This window comes from Mytilus trossulus, chromosome 9 (genome assembly GCF_036588685.1).
Source record: "Mytilus trossulus isolate FHL-02 chromosome 9, PNRI_Mtr1.1.1.hap1, whole genome shotgun sequence".
NCBI lineage: Eukaryota > Metazoa > Mollusca > Bivalvia > Mytilida > Mytilidae > Mytilus > Mytilus trossulus.
In genome coordinates, this window is record NC_086381.1 from 27,268,282 (window position 1) to 27,289,496 (window position 21,215).

Below are 21,215 nucleotides of genomic sequence, written 5' to 3' on the forward strand. Positions count from 1 at the left end.
TTTCTTTGTGACTGTGCTGATGAACTGGGTTTCTATATTGGCGACTTTGCAGCACTTACAATTGCCCCTTCCGCATTGTTTATAACCTCCGATTGTTGATATCTCCCGTTTAGATACTTTGGATGATACTAGAATATCTTTGAGGTTTTTTGGTCTGCGGTAAGCCATAACGGGAGGTGATGGAAAAATCTCGCTTAAGGAAGGATCATTTTCAATAAGACGCCAGTGTTTGTGGACAATTGATGAAATATTTGTCAGATGAGGATGAAAGCTAACAACAAACGGGATTTTATTTGTCTGGGCCGTCTTTTCTTTGTATTCAAGTAGGTTTGTTCGTTCTTTTTCGTTTGCTTTTCCGAAAGCTTCTGAAATACTTTTGTTCTTATAACCTCTTGATTTGAGTTGCTGTCTGAGTTGCCCTAAACGATGGTTTAACTTTGATTCCGATGAACAAATCCGTTTTAACCTGATGGCTTGGCTGTACGGAATGCTCCGGGAGGAAGGGTTTCGGGTGACAACTCTTCGGAGAGAAAAATTGGGGTTTATCAGTTTTTTTGGTGTGAAGGTCTGTTGTCATGACTCCGTTTTCTAAAGTTATGGTGGTGTCGAGAAACGCAATTTTCTCATTTGAAACTTCAGATGTGAACTTGATCGATTGATGAAAGTTGTTACAGAAATCGAGAAATTCTTGCAGGCGTTCTGCAGTTTCGTTCCATTTGATGTCGATGTCATCAATATAACGGAGCCAAGACAAGGGTTTGTATGGTACATTCGAAAGGATGCGTTCTTCGAGACTCCCCATGAAAATGTTGGCAAAAGAAGGTGCCATTTTGGTTCCCATACTGGTACCGTCAACCTGCAAGTAGTGCTGGTCGTTGAATACAAAATTGTTGTTTTCAAGCACTAGTCTCAGCAACTGAACCAGACAGTCTGTTGGGGGATGTTTATCCTTACGATTGTTCCATACCTGTTCACAAGCGACTAATCCTTCATTTTGTGGAATATTTGTGTACAAAGAAGACACATCCATCGATACCAAAATTGTGTTGTTTGGTAAGGGGTTTAATGAATCCATTTTCTTCAAATAATCTGTAGTATCTTGAATGTAAGATGGCATTGTTCTAACATGTGGTCTGAGATGGTAATCCACGAATTCAGATATTTTTTCGGTTGGATGGCCATTTGCAGAAACTATCGGTCTTCTCGGAATCCCTTCTTTATGGAGTTTTGGGAGCAAGTAAAATCGACCGGATGTGCAGGTTTCATCAGGTCGTAGATAGTCGTACGTGTCGTCATCAATATGTTTTTTGCTGTTCATGTCTGAAAGGACCTCATTAATTTGTTTACTTATTTCTTTTGTAGGATCACTTTCTAAATGTTTGTAAAATTTTGTATTTGAAAGCTGACGATTCCCTTCTTTAATGTAGTCGGTTTTGTTGATCACTACAACTGCACTTCCTTTGTCTGCTTGTTTAATAACAATATCATCACGGCTTTTTAAATTATTTATGGCCTGGCTTTCTTGTTCAGAGAGATTCCTTAAACGTTTGCCACTGACTGATGATTTTACTTCAGTTTTAATTGATGATATAAAGGATTCTAAATTGTCGTTCTTACTCCTTGGTGGATTCCATTCGCTTTTCTTTTTAAATCTTGGGATGCACTTGTCCTCTTTATCACTCTCATATTCCGAATCATTCATTCCGGCTTCTTGTAAGGTTTTTTTGTGTTGCCTATTAAAATGTTCTTTTAGGCGAAGGCGTCTAGCAAATTGATCCACATCTGTATAAAATATATATATACAACTCGTCTAAACACCAACCCAACAATGTTAGATCTGTAAATTTTATATATATATAAAGTTCATATTCAGAGTTATAATTGTAAAATTATAGAGAATTAATGTATTTTACAATTACAATGAATTAACGACAAATAATATATAAACTAACAAAAATATAAAAATACTGCTGGTGATACCCTTGGGGAAATAAATCTCCACCAGCAGTGGAATCGACCAAGTGGTTGCAAATTAACTCTTTTTTTATTCAACAACAATATATCACATGCTGTTAACAGATTTACTCACTGGCACAGCTATTTTAGTAAAGATCCCTGTATGTTAGGACCTTAAGACCAGGGTATCTTCAGGTAGCCCAGTAGTCAGCACTTTGATTGATATGTTCATAATTATGAATTAACTGTTAACAAACTTGAGTTTTTTTGAAAAACTTAGGCTTTTCTACCTCAGGAATAGATAACCTTAGCTGTATTTAGCAAAACTTTTAGGAAGTTTCTGTCCTCAATGCTCTTCAGCTCCGAACTCTATTTGGCCTTTTCAAAATTTTTTTTATTCGAGCGTCACTGATGAGACTTTTGTAGACGAAACGCGCGTCTAGCGTGAACATAACATGTTAATCCTGTAACCTATGATAAGTTTATTTGCAAGTCGTTCAATGAAAGGCAAATAAATGAATGCACTCTAAGTATGCATAGATAAGTGCAAAAGTAACACTATACATGCCTCTATAAAGGTAAATATTCTATCAGATATTCTTTTCACTTCAGTGAATTTAAAAAATGTGTTGGGTTTTTTAAACAAACGTTTCAATTTGATAGGACTTAATGTGGGATGACAGATACAGTGATGGCCGAGTCAGAACAGAGAGAAATTAGAAGAGTTACCGAAGCTGATTACGATGACGTAATGTCCATCAGAGCCTTTGTTTATGATGGATATGCTTATCTACCGTTTCTTTTAAAATCATTATCAACCATCCAGACAACGAAGGATATGCTACAATTTTGAATGGACAATTTGTAAGTTATTATTTTAGAGTCGAGTTAAGCTTTATTTAAAAGACACATTAGTAATACAGTTGTTTTTCAAATAAAATAAAACGAAAGAAGGGTAATGGAAAATAATTATGATATCAGCAGTGAGAATAATATTTTCCAGCGATATATAACCAGCTTGAAAATCTGTAGTGACACCTGGTGATTGAGAATGATAAGCATTCGAAGTTCTATTCAAAAGTAATTCTATAGATAAGGAATAACCGGTTTCAGACTGTTGTTCAAATTAATAGTGCTTGTCATCAACGAGAAGAGTTATTAAAGCTACAAAGCGGAATATAAATGTATGTCTTCTTTTCTTGTTTCATAGTTTTAATTTCTCAACTGATCCATTTGACGCCCATTTTTTTATCATAAAATACGGAGTTTATGTTTAAGGCAAAGCTCCTTGATAAGAAACTGCTACAAACAGAAAAATAAAAAACGTGTAACGTTGTAATCTTAATGTTAAAATTAACACTGCCATTAAAGCGGGAGACTTGGCATGCCACAAAACCAGGTTCAACCCACCATTTTTTCATAAAATGCCCTGTACCAAGTCAGGAAAATGGCCATTGTTACATTTTAGTTCGTCTCTCTGTGTGTTACGTTTCGGTGTTTTTGGAATTTAAATTAAAGTATTATATAATTCCCACCTTGGGATTTTCTTTTCTTTAAAAGTTCACATCTCAATTTTTTTGTATGTTATTTCTGATTCTGTGATTCATGTTTGACAGTTTAATAGGAATACAAATCAAATCAAATTTTAATTTTACAAATTATTTTATTTTGATATTCATTGTTGTAATTTTAATTGTGTTCCGTATATTAAAATGGTTCCCGGTCGAAACTGCCCTTTTTTCATTCATCTCGTTATAGGGCACCTGTTTGTTGTTATCGATACAAAATGGCGGAACTGACGGGTTTGGGGACACATCACAGTTTTTTGTTCTATACATTGATAGTTTATTTACTGACGTTTATTTTTTTGGACAAAACGTTTCATACTTTAAAAACGCTTAGGTTTCGGGTAATATTCTGGCGATTTAAGGAGTAAAAGGTGTACGAAGGGTTTATCAGTGCGGCATCATTTTCGTAAGGACTTACTCTTTGTATTTGTATTTTTGTCCGCTTCCTTTAAGGTAGAACCATCCTGACTTTTTCCAGAGACGCAAAAATGGACGGAAATGACGAAAATTCAATCGTTGCACGTTCTTTACAAAATAACCCGATTTCCAGCGCTTTTTCTCTCGGATAGGTGCAATTTGGGTACTAGGTGCAATTTGGGTACCCTTACGTTAGATGTCACAAAGATGAAGTTTCGTCAGATTAATAAATAAAAATAAGAGAAAAGGTAACCAAATAATGCAATGTTTTATTAAAGTAGTTGAAGTCAACTTTCATGCAACGAATTAAAGCAGTCCTGAGATAAACTTTATTTTATTTCCTCCTTTATGTCCTCTTTAGTTTCAGATGATACAGTTTTACTTCAGTTTGTTTTCAAGCAGATACTCCGATTTCCACGAGCCTTTTAATTCAATGAATTGACATTTCTTCATTTCAGTACCAAATGCTCTGACTTGGTTTTCGTTATAATGTAAAAGCAGTTCTAATCCGCTGTGGCAGTATTTCAAGATATAATTCAAATGTATAATTACATGTTCACTCATGAAACAGCTATTTCCATAAACATACAATTCATAAACATGCCCCTTTTCACATTTGGAATATGACCCACAAGTGACGAGTTGCCATTCGGAATCATAAGTTCCGACTAATAAGGTTAGGTCCGAAAAAATCAATGGAATATTAGATTTTTTAAGCCTATACGGTACTATATTACACATTATTCTCGCAGCTGGAAATAGTTTTGTGCATGCTTCATTAGATTGAAAAATATCTTCCATATCCGTCGGTGACATAATACGAGAATACTTTGGTGAACCCATCACTTCTATGAGAGCTCTTAAATCATGCTCGGGGTTGTAGAAAACAGTGTTCTGTAATGCAAATAACCAAGAGTTATATCTCAATACTGTAATTTCATCACATTTAGAACAGTATACTTCTACTATATAGTTAAATATGAAAGAAGCTTTATGTCTCTGGACCTACTGTATACAAACATTTTTTTACAGAATGAATTTGTTTGAATCTTTATTCCTGTTATCATGTCTCTATACACATTTTTTTACATTAAGTGTACAGTATGACAATGCACGTATTTGATAGTAACGAGTCATGGTATTTAAGATCATTTTGTCAGTTACTTACTAAATAATGATAAGTCCCATATTTTATCTTTTAATACACCTGCATTATCATGTGGAAAAGTATTTTCAACTACTAGAAGTTATCAGTACTAGAAGTGCGTGCATCTTTTAACAGTTTTACCGGCTTTTTTTGGTCATAAAAATAAACAGATGTTGTATAATTTCCAATGAGACAACTACCCAACTGAGTGTTCAAATGAAGTGGTTGTAAGTTATTATATTAGTTATACGTTAAATTTATTAATTCACCATTTCTTCCTTTTATAATTTTTAAACCGTTTAAATTCATCAAGTAATGCAATAATAAATACAAGGCTACGTTTGATAGGTTTGGTAGAAATGTTTGGTGGTATTAGAAGTGGAGATAGATGATAATATTTACATCTATGGTTGACGACGAACGAAAGGTGGCAGAAATAGCTTACATGACCTAATGTTTAATTCTATTTTAATAGTTCCTGTTCATAAAAATATCAATAACCTACTTTTTTCTCCAACACAGCAAGTTCCCCTCTAGAAATCGCGGCCGAAATCAGATGATTTGTGTTAGTTGCAATATATGCATGATAACATACGGTACCATTGCATTGGCGTTGTTTAATAAATGATTTAAGTGCTTTGTATATGCCATGTCCTTCGAACTGTTTGTTGATCCGACCTGCCCTAGTCACCATAGTTTCCCCTCCATCAACTTTGGACACCAAACAGAACGCTACCTATAAGTACGAAAATAAGACAATGACTTCGAAAATCCAATAGTAAAAAAAAAATATATGATCCCAAGATATTTGTTTATTAGATACGAATATCATATTAGATTTTTGTTTTGCAAATTTGTTTCAAAGCTTTAACCTTTTTAATACATTGATACATAACTACAAATCATACAAAATAGTCAACATTTTGATCTTATCATTCAATATGAGTCACAGCCTTACCCTAAATGAATTTATTTTCAAAATATATCCCAAAAAAATGTTGAAGGGTCATGAGCTGTGAAATGCATGTTCACAAATATGATTCACATGCTCATATTTGCTATATAACATATTTTAAAAAACGTACACCAATTACAAAACATGCAAGAAAAACGATTATTGGTAAACGAATAAATTATACTGTATCAGCATTTCATGCGTTGTTTTAAATCTAATTAACCATCGGGATGACCTTCGAATAATGCTATGACCCGATATAGGAATCTATGATGAGGGAACATAACAAACAGACATAATACATAGTTACAAAGATACATAATTCATATTGTAATGCGTTACGTTAACACAAGACTCATACATGGGACTCAAATAAACTACTAGTACCATTATTAAAAGAAAATATTTAATAAGATTTGAAATCGACATTACATTTTGATTGGTTACTATTTTCTGAATGATATGCTTGTTCTGCCTTGTTGTAAACGCTGCTATTGTTAACACGTCATGAGAAAATAGATATATTCAACTACAAACTATATATTTTTGTAACTAATCAGTCGATACTGCAGTTCAGTAGCAAACACATCAGTATGGACATGCCATGTTAAAAATAAAGTCATTTTAATATTTAAAGAAGTTAAAATCACTAATAAGTCCTATGTTGTATTATCTGTGGAATGGTTGGATTTGCAAAATTTTGCTAAACGTGTATTAATTATTCTGTTTGAGCTTACCCTTGAACATAAACTCCATATTTAATGTTCAAACATGGGCGTCACGAATCAGTTAAGCAATGAAAACTATGAAACCGGTACATAAGACATATATATTTTATATTCCGTTTTGTAGCTTCAATAAACCATATACCTCGTCTCATTAGTGACAAGAACTATCATTTTGAACAATAGTCTTACTCCTGATTTTTTCTATAGAATTACATTTAAAACTAGATAACTGAATGCTTATCATCTTCAATCACCAGGTGTCATTATATATTTTCAAGCTGGTTATATATCGCTGGAAAAACATTAATTGCAAAGAGGGGCGAAAGATACCAGAGGGACAATCAAAATGCAGGTAATTGTCTTTTTGAATAAAAAAAAACCAAGATGCATTATAATATAATTTGTCTTTTAAATATAACTTTACTCGACTCTATATCGGATATGTTCCTTACGTCGTAACTACAATCCCATTCCCTTTTATGACCTACATAGGTAGACTTTTTACCGAATTTGATATTACATAAGCAACCCGACGGGTGCCACATGTGGAGCAGGATCTGCTTACCCTTCCCGAGCACCTGAGATCACCCTAAGTTTTTGGTGTGGTTCTTGTTGTTTATTCTTTGGTTTTCTATGTTGTGTAGTATTGTTTGTCTGTTTGTCTTTTTCATTTTTAGCCATGGCGTTTGTTTTAGATTTATGAGTTTGACTGTCCCTTTGGTATCTTTCGTCCCTCTTTAAATCATACTTACAAATTTTCCATTCAAAATTGTAGCATATCCTTCGTTGTCTGGATGGTTGATTAATGATTTGAACTGAAAAGGGAGATAATCGTATCCATCATAAACAGAGGATCGGATGGACATTACGTCATCGTAATCAGCGTCGGTTACTCTCCTCACTTCTCTCTGTTCGGAATCAGTCATCATTGAATCTTTCATCCCATATGTATTCCTAGAAAACCAATAGAATGTTTCAAAACATATTTGTTTAACACAGTGTGAACATATTCTATTAATGAACTGAAGTGATAAATATACCTGGTAGAGAATGTACATACATAGAGAGATTATACGTTTCTGTTTATAGTGTCCTGCGCTGGCATAAATCAAAGATGTTAATTGTTATTATGCGGTGTACATGTCACTAATGTACTATTTCATTATTTATTGATGCGTTACTCTGTGTTTTGTTTTTAATTGTTGTACTGTATTTCACGTAGTGTTTTCATTTAAGCGATATTTTGTAACATTACCATATTGGTTGAAGGTTTAGCTAGCCATAAAACCAGGTTCATCTCACCATTTTTTCTTCTTAAAATGTTCTGAATCTGGATCGGGATATGGTAGTTGTTATCAAATAGTCCGGTCCTATGTATGTTGGCGTTTGTTTTTGTTGCAAGTCAGTGTTTCTGTTGTTCCAATTTTTTTCCTCTCAAGCTTGACGTGTCTCGGTTAAAGTTTGTTACCCGAAAAAGTTTTTTTCAATCGATTTATGATCTATTTTTAAATTAAGAATAAAAGTATTATAAATGATGTTTTTTTCAATAACTATGAACTAAGAATGGTTAGTCGATTTTACGTCTTACCGTCTATAAAAAGTTATCAAAAAATGCAAAAAACTGAAATAAAAATTGTTTATGACAAAAAATGAAATGGCAATGAGATAGCGTCCTTTATAGTTTGCTAGGTGTGAGCAAAGGCTCCGTGTCGAAGGTCGTACTTTAATCTATAATTATGTACTCTTTTAATATTATGAATTGGTAGGAGAGTTGTCTTCTAATTTATATATTATATTTTATTAGTTTGATCCATTTCATCAGTGAAAACTGCAACTCGTTAAACAAACAGGTAATTCATCAGTTGACGATTGATCAAAATATTTTGAGAAGGTCGGATGAATGAAGAGAACAGTATATGCAGATACAAGAAAAAAGTAAAATAACAAAAATACTGAACTCCAAGAAAAATTCGAGACGCAAAGTCCGTAATCAAACGTCAAAATCGAAATCTTAAACACATAACACGAGTGAAAAACAACTGTTATATTCCTAAGACGGTACAGACATTTTCCGATGTAGAAAATAGTGAATTAAATCTGCGTCTTTTCAACAATGATTTTGATAATTCATTTAATTCATTACATGCAAGACAATGGAATTGAAAAAAAGTGGTCATACATTCAAAAATGAGTTTGTTAATTTTTTATGTTTGCGAATATACTATGGATATTTTTCGCTAAATAAATAAGTGAATTTTAAATTTCGACAGTATAACTTTTGTGCATTCTTGTTCACTGTCCAACAATAGCAGAAATAAACGCACACAAGGGTTTCTGAATTGACAGTAATCGGCAGAACTTGAAATAATCACCAAAAGAGCCCCTCATATTCGCACTTAGTTTCATACTGTGTGAGTAAAAATAAAAGGTAAATGTATTTGACACGCAAAAAACAAATTCAGCAATCCTATCTTTCAATTTAATCCTTGTAATCAAAATTCTACGCATGTAACAAAAAAAACTAAAAACAAAAGAAAACTTAAATCTAAATAATTCCTTTTAATTACTGTTCATATAATGAGCGTTTGTAATTCGGAACTTAAACACAATTAATTCATACATATGTTAATGAAAATGTTAACGCATAGTTAAGACGAACAATCTATGTAAAATTATAAATGCAAATGCACAAGTTGCTTAAATGTCGCACCGTTCATCTATTACTATTTAAATAAAAAAAAAATCGAAAATTACAAAAATTGGAAACGAGTATCAGAAAGAAAAAGGTAAAATCCATGATTTTCAATATGATAAAACATGAAATACAATTTTTGTTCAAATCTCTTAAACGTTATATGTTGTGTCATGTGTACTATTGTTTGTCTTTTTTTCTTTTTCATTTTTAGCAATGGCGTTGTCAGTTTGTTTTAGATTTATGAGTTTGACAGTCCCTTTGGTATCTTTCGTCCCTCTCTTAAACCAAATACGAACAATAAACCTTTTCTACTGTGTGATATTTTGTATATAAATATATATAGTGTTGTGTGGTCAGGCCAGCGTAATGCCATCTTTAATACAGAATAAATTATCATATACATATTGCTCTCAACTCCCATTATGTATTATGTATTTTCTATTGAGTATGAAAATTATGTATATTATTTACTTGTTAGAAGGACATGCTGTATCAACATGTATATATTATAAGCAATCATTCATTTACAATATCTTTGAAATAAATCCTTTTGGGGAAACAAAATATTAAATCCAACCTTCATGAATGAACTACACATTTTCTTTTAGATACTTTTTATCGAGTAGCACGTGGCAAAGTTCACTCGACCAAAAATTTAATGTTATAGAAATTAAAATAATAACAGAACGGGTTGAAGTTCTATAAAATTGAAACTGCGTTATTAAAACAGGTAGCTCTTGTGAGAGAAAACAATACTGATAGAATGAATACTTTATTCAAATGAATATATATATGGTGTGAAGTATGAATATATAGATAGATGATAATTTCATTTATAATGAGAGTTGTATTCTTATTTGCCTTTCCCCTAACAAATGAGACTGTAAAGGTCGAGGGCCCCTTAGTTGCTTTCTAATTTAGGGTTGACGTAACAAGTGATTATTAATAAAATGTGTTTAAAATTTAATCATAAACAAAAACAAAACAAAAAACCAAACAAATCACCATCGTTCTATGATACAGGATATATTTCACAGTCGGAAAATTTCCTCTTTTTTTTTTCATACGATACACTACTGTAAACTATTCCAAAACAGCCATTTAATATAAGGATAAGGTTTTTTGTCTGAAAATGTAAATTTCGTGATAATTTACAGTGTATTTAGAAAATTGTGATACCAAGGCCAATGCAAGATTAAGGGGGTTCGCGGGTCTAAATCATTTATATAGGATTTCTCTATATTTTTCTATAAATGAACTTTATCTTATAGTTAGTAGAAAAATAAAATAAAAAAGTGGGGTCACCGTCCATTTGCGCTCACAATCTGCCTTCGAAAGAAGCATACATTTTTGTAAAGGTGGTTTTTATCTGTTGAAGTAATAGGAGAAATAAAGGTAATATCGAAATAAAAAAAAGAAATTTATTACAGAAATCGCTCAAATTTTACAATAATTTAGTTTAAGTACAGCTTATATTGAAATTATATTAAAAAATATAGGTCACCGATGAGTTAAAAAAGATATTTCAATTTTAAAGCCCAAAAATGGCATTTTTCCACCAAAGGGAGATAATTTGGAACTTTTTCAATGATGTATACATTTTAAAAGTCATCTGGGGCCAACACGGATTGTTTGTTTTGAATGATTTTTGTAACATATGATAAGTAACAACTACAAAAGGTAACAAATAAAATTTGAAATGAAAAACAAATGTTTATTTTTTTTCCTGAAATTTTTATACCCTCGAGCCTCCTTAAACACCCTCGTCAAAAATAATCTGTCTTTGATATCAAACAATCATTCTGATTAAAGTTTTGTGTGCCCTTTTCAGTTCTTGTCCATTCGTTTTTGATGCGTTTTGTTTTTTGATTTTGCCATGTGACTATGGACTTTCCAAATTGATTTTCCTCTGAGTTCAGTATTTTTGTGATTTTACTTTTTTTTTCAGCTTTGAGAAACCATGGTCATGATTTTTTTCTGCAATCTTCTTTTTGTTGTTAATCAATATTGTTTTTTTTCAATGTCTCGATTTTCTTTTTCGGTTGCGTACAAGTTCTTTCTTTTGTCAGAAAAGAATTTCTTATTTTCCTTTCGAAAATGATAAATGCTTCGCTTTGAATTTAGAGATTGTTTATTAAAGCACCAAAAAAAACCTATTTAGAATCGGAAAATCACACATCTTTTTCACAGATGTAACATTATAATGGTTGTTTGGGAACATATTTCTGATGCGTTTAAAAAGTATAATATACTGAATAATACAACACATATCATTTTATAGCAATATAATATTTCCCACAGAAATATTAATGACACTCCGAGTTGTTACTTATGAGATGAACATAAAACGATTTCTCTGGACAAACACATTGAACTGATGCATGAATGTTGTCTTCAGCGTATTTGGTACACATTTTCTTTTTCATTAATATTTTAACATATATTCAATATCTTTAATGTGCAATTCAAAAGTACAGCATTTCTGACCACCTATACAAGCAAAAAAAAGACGACAGCATAGTTCATGATTTCGAGTAGAACACATTGGCTTATAAAGGATTTTATTGTACTAAAGTTTCCACCATATTTGTCTATTGTATCTTGCAAGTTCATCACCATATCTTGCAAATAAGTCAAAGCAAAATTGTGTAGCAGATTTTTTTATTCTTTTTTTCTTAAAATTTTACCTGTGATTTTCTACCAGATGTCGGGTTGCAATGACATGATCCGGCTCAGTTTGTGATATAATTTCGTGATACAAATATAATGCAGCTTTAAATGCAAAGCTGTCGGGTCAGTTGCCAAATATTTTTCCTCAATATCATCTGAATTTAAATCTGTCAAAGCCTCTTTGGTCCATTAGTAGTCAACGCCGATGTGTCTGAAGAAGGCAATTATTCATTGGTTGGATTTACTGGATGCATGGCACTAAATTAAGCTTTTGCAACGACAGCATCTACATACAAATTGACTGCAAATACATTCTCGGCACTACGTGACTTTAAGTCAAAGAAGGGTTATTACATTTAAAATACTTTTCAATTGTACGTTACACAGAATTATATAGTAATCACAGGTGAAACGTCTTTGAAATAAATCCCATATTCGTTAAATTTAGATATAGTTCCAAACTGTCAAATAAAATGAGTATTCAGTATAATTCGGAATAACATTGGAAAAAGATATGAAAAAATTCAAATAAAAATATGTCAAATTAGCTGGAAAATTGTTCAAAACATTATCTTTACGGAGCAAAAACTATTTAGAATCGGAAAATCACACATCTTTTTCACAGATGTAACATTATAATGGTTGTTTGGGAACATATTTCTGATGCGTTTAAAAAGTATAATATACTGAATAATACAACACATATCATTGTATAGCAATATAATATTTCCCACAGAAAGTAACCAAAAGTTAGTGTGCAATAAATTCTAATATTGCACTAGTGGAATAAATCTTCAAAATTCATGACGTCATCAACGACAAAATCTTAGTTTAAACCAATTTATACTTTCAAATATTATATTGCTATTCAATAAGAGGGTTATTACATGAATATTGGGAAATATTGTCCCTCGTAGAACATATATTGCACTCGCAAGCTCGTGCAATATAAAATTCTTTTCGGGACAATATTCCTCAATATTCATGTAATAACCCTATATTCCAATGAGAGAAGAACTTATCATACTAGGAATGTACGATTACAACAAAAAGTACAATGTTATAACTAATACTATTATGAATACATTTAAATGGATTAAATATTTGAAAATGTAGGAATATAATCAAATATTAGTCTAAAAGTTTTACTTCCATTCAATTGATATTATATGCAAAACGAGAACTGGGCAGTTTAATTGAATCTATGAATAGTTCATCATCTTAAAAAATATAAAATTGTGTAGCTGAAAAAAAAAGTTACAGTAAACCTTATACATTAATAAGTGACTTATCAATTTTGTACTTACTTTCTTTTCCCATTTAGAACCTTATACACATCCAACAACATAAATATAGAATACACGAATAAACAATGTCGAGCATGTGACCTACAAATATCACTGACCAACACCTTACAATGTAATCCAGGTGTTAAAAGAATAATTTAAAATGTCAATTATAGTTAAGGTAATGTGTAGATTTTAGTGTGTGAATCTTTTGATGCATTGTATCTAATGTAGCATGTTATAAGTCTTTTGTACGCAAACTCTGAGTAATAAAAATGAATGTATAACTTATGTGCAAAATATATAAAATAGATTTATTTTTATAATTGAGTCTACCGTTTAACCCTGGACGATGGATCATAGTAAACACTGTCACATAACCCCTTGCGTATACTTCCCTGGGTTATGAAAGGTAAATAATATTCAGGTTATTTTCAATAAATGCATTCAAAGTCTTAAACAAAATTCTTCATACAGTCTATATTTATTGGACTGGTAACTACATATGTCCTATATAGCACATCCGAGTTGTCAAGGCCCCATATTTTGTCTTTTGAAATGTACAATTCAACGATCCCCTTACAATGTTGATGCAATGTTCACATTAGATTGCATTCCACATGATTGCATTCCATTTCACCTTGGCTCTCCTTTTGGTTTAAATCTCAATTCTTGTATTACAAAAAAACAACAGGTAAAAAAGAATTTTTCTTACATCCTCGTCAATATTCTATAGTACGTGAAATTTCAGTTGCTAGTGACCCCCATTAAGAACGGTTGAATGCATATTAGGTTTTGAAAAATCATTTGTTTTAATTATTATCTTAATTTCTGAGTCACAAAAAAAATTTGATAATTCAATATTTATTTATATTTATTTGCATACTTTCGATTCTTTTGTTACAAATTTCTGTTTTAGAATTAGTCAACTGTAAACAGTGACCATCGTAGATGTTGTCTTGTATATTTGTAACTCTGATCCTCTTTATGGTTTGTTATGTGTGTAAATAAATTATATTGGTAGTATTTATGTATAGAAGTGGGACGAAAGATACCAAAGGGACAGTCAAACTCGTCAATTTAAAACAAACTGATAACGACATGGCTAAAAATGAAAAAGACAAACAGACAAACAATAGTACACATGACACAACATAGAAAACCAAAGAATAAAATCCAACCTAAAACTAGGGGTGATCTCATGTGCTCCTGAAGGGTAAGCAGATCCTGATCCACATATGGCACCCGTCGTGTTGCTTATGTGATATCAAATCCGGTTAATAGTCTAATTTGGTAGGTCACATTCATGAAAGGGAAAGGGATTGTAGTTACGACTTAGGAACATATCCAGTATCATAGTATATCTTTACCTTTTATTTCCTTTTGCAGAATTAACCTCAAGGGGAGGATTGTGCCTGATATTCATATGATGAAGACATAATTTTTCAACCAGTTTAATTGAAGTCTGGAGCTGGCCTGTCAGTTTACTGCTAGTAGTCTGATGTTATTTATGTATTATTGTCATTTTTTTTACTGTATTTTCTTTGGTTACATCTTCTGACATCAGACTCGGACTTCTCTTGAACTGAATTTTAATGTGCGTATAGTTATTCGTTTACTTTTCTGCATTGGCTAGAGGTATCGAGGGATCTCACAAACATGTTTAACCCCGCCGCATTTTTGCGCCTTTCCCAAGTCAGGAGCCTCTGGCCTTTGTTAGTCTTGTATTATTTTAACTTTTAGTTTTTTGTGTACAATTTGGAGTTTAGTATGGCGTTCATATCACTTAAAGGGGCACTAACTGTCAAATTCGTGGTCACCGATTTGACTCAAATTCTCATATTTGATTTAGAACAATGTAAAACATTTATCCAAACTACCAAAAGTCTAAAATAAACAGTTTACAGAGCATGGGGTAGGTAATATGTAGGTTCGTTTCGTGTGTATTTTAGTCAAGACGCCATCTAATTAACTATCGATTTGACCTCAGATTACCATATAAGCGATGTAAACATGAATAAAGATATGAATAGATTAAACCAACACGTGCAATTGGGTTTTTATAGGTCTGTTTGATTTTATTTTATAGATTAAAAATATATGTTTTTCATTGTTTTTAACCTTATAAGAATGATTTTATATGGATCGAATCAGTAATCAAATGATTTACCGTAGTTTTCCTTTCATTGTTGACATTCTTTTTCTTTAGATAACCAGTACACGTACAATGCATGCGTTGTCAATCTCTAGCAAGGGGTTAAATTGGTGGTCACATGAATACGGAGTAAATGAGGTCGACTAATTCACTTGCAAGTGAATGAGTAATTATCAATGTTTCTTCGCTTAATTTGACAAAATTGAACCATTTTGGCTGCTAAAAGCGAATTATTATTTCACTATTTCACTATCATTATTAATTGAACAAAAAAAATCTTACACGCCTGCAGGTGCGGGAATTTCTTGTTGCATTGAAGACCTGTTGGTGACATTTTGCTGTTGTCTGCTCTATGGTCGGGTTGTTGTCTCTTTGGCACATTCCCCATTTCCATTCTCAATTTTTATTTTGGTTGCAAGAAAGTAGCAGGTTGTTTATGTACTTTTTATGTACTTTTGTCTTCCTTGTATGGTACATTTTTCAGATATGTCATTCTACTGTTATGTAGAACATAACGTGTGTGTTTACTGGTACTTTTTTTGGATAAAACTCTTTTATATTATTTTGTTTCAATTTAGCTTTAACACCACTTTAAAAAATATTTATTTATTTTCTAATTGCATAATGCAGATTTTTTAAAATCATATAATGAAAAGTTTAAAAATGTTAATTTGAAATGTGAATTTTGTTTAGACATCTGTTGTTGTATACAGTTTTGAATGTTTTTATTGAAAATGACAATGAATGAAGACAGCTTTAACATAACAAAGAGAAAAAAATTATGGGTTTCTGAGATTGTTTGTTAGATCAGATGAAATTTGTTTAGGAATTAGCAGATACTTTTTGGTAATTTGAGTTAAAGTGCTGAAAATTGATGATTTTTTTTTTACTTTTAACTTCCGAAATAATTTCAGCCTTAGAAACATACATATTTTGTATTATAAATGTTTTCAATTGTAGTTCATCTTTCTAAAAAGACAAATCACAAAAATGCTGAACTCAAAACGGAAACTCCCTAATCAAAACTTTTTTTTTTTTTTTTAAATCCCACTGATATGATTCTTTCTATCATATCATTGGTCTAGGCAAAGCTGTTATTCTGAAATTATGATGAATTTTTATTTAATCATTGCTTTATTGATGAAAAAAAGACATCGTATCTTTTCTTTTATCATAAATTAATGTTTTTGATAACAACTGTCATGTTCAAGACTTAGTACAAACATTTTCTTATAAAGAAAATTGGAATTAAATCAGGTTAACTGTTAGTCAAGACATATGACAGTCTGAACTTATTTGTCTTCTTTAATTCAAGTTGATCCAATAGATGCGTTCAACATATTAACTGAACTTCAAATTGATAAGTGAGCGGGCAACATTTTTTTTAACAGAACTGAGGTATAAAGCAAATACAAGTTTTTTTTGTCTTGGATAATTAGCTCCTGTGTGATTACTGTCTCGCATGAACACACGAACAAGTCTGCAAGAAGAGTTGCACAATAAGTTGCCATGCGATAGTTTGTGCTGAAAATCACTCCCTTAAAACATAAAAAATTTGTAGCAATAAAAATCTTACATTAAAGTTCGTTTTTGTGTTCATTACATTTTAATGTTGTGTTGCTGTTATGTCGTAGTTCTCTTATATTTGATGCGTTTCCCTCGGTTTTGGTTTGTAACTCGGATATGTTTTTCTCTATCGATTTATAAATTTCAAACAGCGGTATACTACTGTTGTCTTTATTTACATCTTTAACACATAAATAGAAACCCATAGAATCTAGTTAAATATGACTTACAAAGTTTCTATGGTAATGGACACGAAACAGCAGTTCCGAGATAAAATGAAAGTAGCCCACTCAACGCAACCTTTGTCGATTAAATCCTTTAAATCAAATTTTATATGCATTTAGATAAGGAAAAAAATGGTAAAGAAAATTTAAATCAAAATAATTGCTTACGATAACTCATCCGTGTACATTCACGCTAAAAGATTTGTCATTTAAACTGAAAAATAAATTTTGAAAAGTGCTCTCGTATTTTAAAGTTAACTAGAACACACCCGTGATATCGCGGCTGCTTGACTGAATTATAAAGTATAAAACTATGCGCAAGCCTTAATTTAGTATAAGAATTGTCATCTGATAAAGTCATGCCGATTATAAGATACACAGTTTTCTCTGCTTTCAAATCTTTCTGTTTGAACCCGTCGAACTGGAACTTATCAATTATTGGTAATATTAATTATTTGGAAAACAAAAGGTCCTGGAAAGGAGTATTTTGTAATCAACAGCATTGTCCTATCCTATATAAGTTATAAATTAAGTTGAATTCTTTGATTCGCTGTTTTACGTCATGCCCGCTAACAAATTGAAATTGTTAAACTGTACCTATACGCCTTATTTTAAGTCTACATTTTTAGTATTCGTATTGTTATCTCAGAAAGACTTACTGATTAAAATACTACAATAGGTAAAAATTTGACAATTTAGTAGTGTCAACCCTGTGATTATGACCCGTGTATATAGCATATTAATCCTGAATACACCGTTTGGTGGTGCGCCTGTCAGATGCGGAACGTACAGATAAGGTAATAGGTAACATGTGAATATACTATTGGTATCGGTATCGGACTCGACCCGGAACTTCTTAATTATTGGCAATATTAATTACGTGGAAAACAAAGGGGCCTGGAGTGGTGTAATTTTTAATCTACACCTTTGTACTATATTAGTGATATATAAAGTTGAATTCTTTGATTCGTCGTTTTTACGTGATGACGGCTGACAAATTGGACCTCGTAATTTTAGTATTATTGATGGGATGGAAAATGTGACATAAATCTTTTGAAGTTACTTTACAAAATCATTTACTAAATCATATTGGAAATTTGTAACTTTTTATGACATTACAATTTTTGATTTCACGAGGATAAACATATTTCAAACTCATTCTATAAAGCAAATATTGAAAATGCTGATCAAAAACATTTTTTAATTTGACTTTATATATTGAGAAATTAAAAATGCTCTAACATGGAAATATATGCGGTACAGTTTACGATGAGTTTTGTTTCAACTCAGTAGCGACATATTTTCACAATATTGGAACTATAAATACTACAACAGTCATAGTGTGCTCTTTAATTTACCTATTATAATTACATTTTGACTGTGTAATGCTTTGAATGGCAAGTGAGGGGCGTATACAATGAGAAGACATTGTTCGCGCGCCCGGTCATATCCTTTTGAAGTTTATGCTGCAATTCCCTACGTCTGTTTTTCTTTTCTTGATTTGTATCATTTCAATATATCTATGAGAGTACAATGTATTCTTTGTATATAGTGTATACAATATTTAACTTTTATTTAGGTAAATAGTTTACGTGCCCAAGAAATTACATGAACATCACATGGGTATGCAGCTGAATAATACATAAACATCATTTTTTTATTTCACTGTTTGCAATGTTAACTTAAACCATTGTGGTGACGTCAGCCTATTCATTTACCGTGGATTCTTTTTTCTAGAATCAACGCTTCCTTAATCCGTCGCTGAAATGGACTCACCATTTTATATTCTTTTGTTTCCTTTGTGTGCCTAATTACATTAAGTTTGAATTGGCCAATTTACTGATTTCTGTTCAGTAATTAAATTATTTTAAAAACTTACCTTTCATTTTTGTAATTTCTATATGCCTGCACTGGGAGTCGAACCCATCCATGAATTCTCTTAAGAGTCACTAACATCAACATATCGACTTAACCTCTCCGCTACCAATTGGTTACGATTTAATTGTCTAATTTATATATATAAATGCATATTTGATATAAATCGGTACAACGGACACACATGAATTGTACCTTTATATATACAATAATATAGTATAAGTTTGTAGCCCCGAGGTTTCATGGTTATGCTCACTGAGTTAGAACTTGACGGCTTATGTTCGAATCCTGGAGTTTTTTTGTTGATGTCCCTATTCTCTATTTTTCCAGTTTTGTTTCTTGTTTTTTAAGTTATTGTGGAAATTTTGTTTAATAAAAGCGAGTTTGGTCGTTTATTATCGGATCATTGTTAGCTATTCCACATGTTTCAAACGAAAATGTTTACATTATAAGTGTCCATTTTTGCTTTATAAATCAATATAGTATGATTTTATCTGTTTATTTGCAAATTCTTATCCTAGAATATCGTGATGTGTCTAGAATAAGACATCTTGTTAGAAATTACGGATACTTGCTTTATATATATGCTATATATATGTTTTTTGTCAAGTTGTTGTCCCCGGCTTTGACACAGTCCCCATTTTCATTCTCAATTTTATTAGAAATAAGATCAAATTTGTCTCATGTTGTCAAGACATGTAATGTTCAGATGCCGGATAAATGAAAATCTTTGTGGGCAGACGTGTTGTGTAAAACATGTATGTGTATTGTTTTAACCATTTAAAATTGGAATATATAATTTATTGTAATGCATCGTTTGTCACGATCACATGGTTATTTAAACTCACTTACAATACCTTCTAATTGAGAATAGGCTTTAATTTTGAAAAGACATTATCACAATAGTTTAAGTTATAGATACAATTGATAAGCGTTAATTCATGAAAAACAAACCATTCGCCCTGCGGGCTCATGGTTTCTTTTTTCAAGAATCAACGCTTATCCATTGTATCTATATCACATATTATCATCTAATCAGAATATATCAAATTCTATACCAACATACAGGTAACTAGTTATCAAAGGTACCAGGATTATAAGTTAATACGCAAAACGCGCGTTTCGTCTACATAAGATACATCAGTGACGCTCAGATCAAAATGGTTATAAAGCCAAACAAGTATAAAGTTGAAGAGCATTGAGGATCCAAAATTCCAAAAAGTTGTGCCAAGTACGGCTACGGTAATCTTTTCCTGGGATAAGATTTAGGTAAACCATTATGATCTGCATGAAATGTCTTTTTACTAGTATGTCAAATAAGTTACCAATCATAAAGGTTTCATAAGATTAAGGTCCCTATAGACCTTCATGTGTACAGTAATATTTAATCCTAGGATTTGATTTTTGGTGTTTTGAACGTTCCTTCTCAATGTAAATCCAGAAAAGTTTCTGACGCAAATACTTTCTTTTGGCGTATATATAATATTTAGTCCTAGTATCTATGATGAGTTTATTTTCTACGTTAAGTGGACAAAGTGGACATTTCTGGAACCAAACTTAGGGGACAAAATATGAAGCTAAGCAATAACACTGAGAACCGAACGTTGTAAACATTACATATGAGCTATATAACGAGTCCGAGAATCGGACATTGGAGCTACGCCAAAAAAAGTACTGTACAACTATGACAACCAAATTTTGGAAATGTAAGTCATGTAAAGCTAAATAACAAAACAGTTTAAAAAATATTTGAAGTATCGTGTGGTTTTTTTTCTCTCAATCGAGTTGAGTTTCGAACAGCGGTATACTACTGTTGCCTTTATTTACTGTACAAATTACAAAATATAGCAGTTAAGAATTTATGAAAATATTCAGATTGATGAAATATTACTAATAAAAACAATAACAGAACCGATCTTTTCTGCAACACATGTGAATATCGACAATTAATGTCTTGCCAGTGATACTTAAGT

General features: G+C 31.7%; 2 protein-coding genes across 4 annotated transcripts; both read right to left on the reverse strand.

Annotated features, from left to right (window-relative positions):
* Positions 1–382: 382 nt before the first annotated feature.
* On the reverse strand, positions 383–1,702 carry LOC134684436 (uncharacterized). The gene has a single exon (XM_063543720.1). It carries the CDS (start codon positions 1,700–1,702, stop codon positions 383–385), a length of 1,320 nt encoding a protein of 439 aa, XP_063399790.1.
* Positions 1,703–4,246: 2,544 nt separating this feature from the next.
* Positions 4,247–19,349, reverse strand: LOC134683755 (probable N-acetyltransferase 16). 3 transcript variants are annotated; one of them, XM_063543067.1, is made up of 4 exons: positions 19,247–19,349; positions 7,524–7,725; positions 5,594–5,824; positions 4,247–4,835 (listed from the first exon to the last, which is right to left on the reverse strand). In XM_063543067.1, the coding sequence occupies exons 1-4, from the start codon at positions 19,327–19,329 to the stop codon at positions 4,320–4,322; spliced, it is 1,032 nt and encodes a 343-aa protein (XP_063399137.1). In that variant the 5' UTR covers positions 19,330–19,349; the 3' UTR covers positions 4,247–4,319. The 3 variants fall into 3 exon arrangements, with proteins under 3 accessions (XP_063399137.1, XP_063399138.1, XP_063399139.1); XM_063543068.1 differs by lacking the exon at positions 19,247–19,349 and adding an exon at positions 13,444–13,550; XM_063543069.1 differs by lacking the exon at positions 19,247–19,349 and adding an exon at positions 12,154–12,479.
* Positions 19,350–21,215: the final 1,866 nt, after the last annotated feature.

What these genes read in the sequence shown, in the direction of transcription:
- LOC134683755 (XM_063543067.1), bottom strand. Translation starts at nt 19,329, where the DNA reads ATGTTGATGTTAGTGACTCTTAAGAGAATTCATGGATGGGTTCGACTC. An exon ending in CAATTTTGAATGGAAAATTT is followed by an intron (nt 5,825 to 7,523) that starts GTAAGTATGATT and finishes TCGTACTTATAG; the next exon opens with GTAGCGTTCTGTTTGGTGTC. An exon ending in TTGCTGTGTTGGAGAAAAAA is followed by an intron (nt 4,836 to 5,593) that starts GTAGGTTATTGA and finishes TTTGCATTACAG; the next exon opens with AACACTGTTTTCTACAACCC.
- LOC134684436 (XM_063543720.1), bottom strand. Translation starts at nt 1,702, where the DNA reads ATGAATGATTCGGAATATGAGAGTGATAAAGAGGACAAGTGCATCCCA.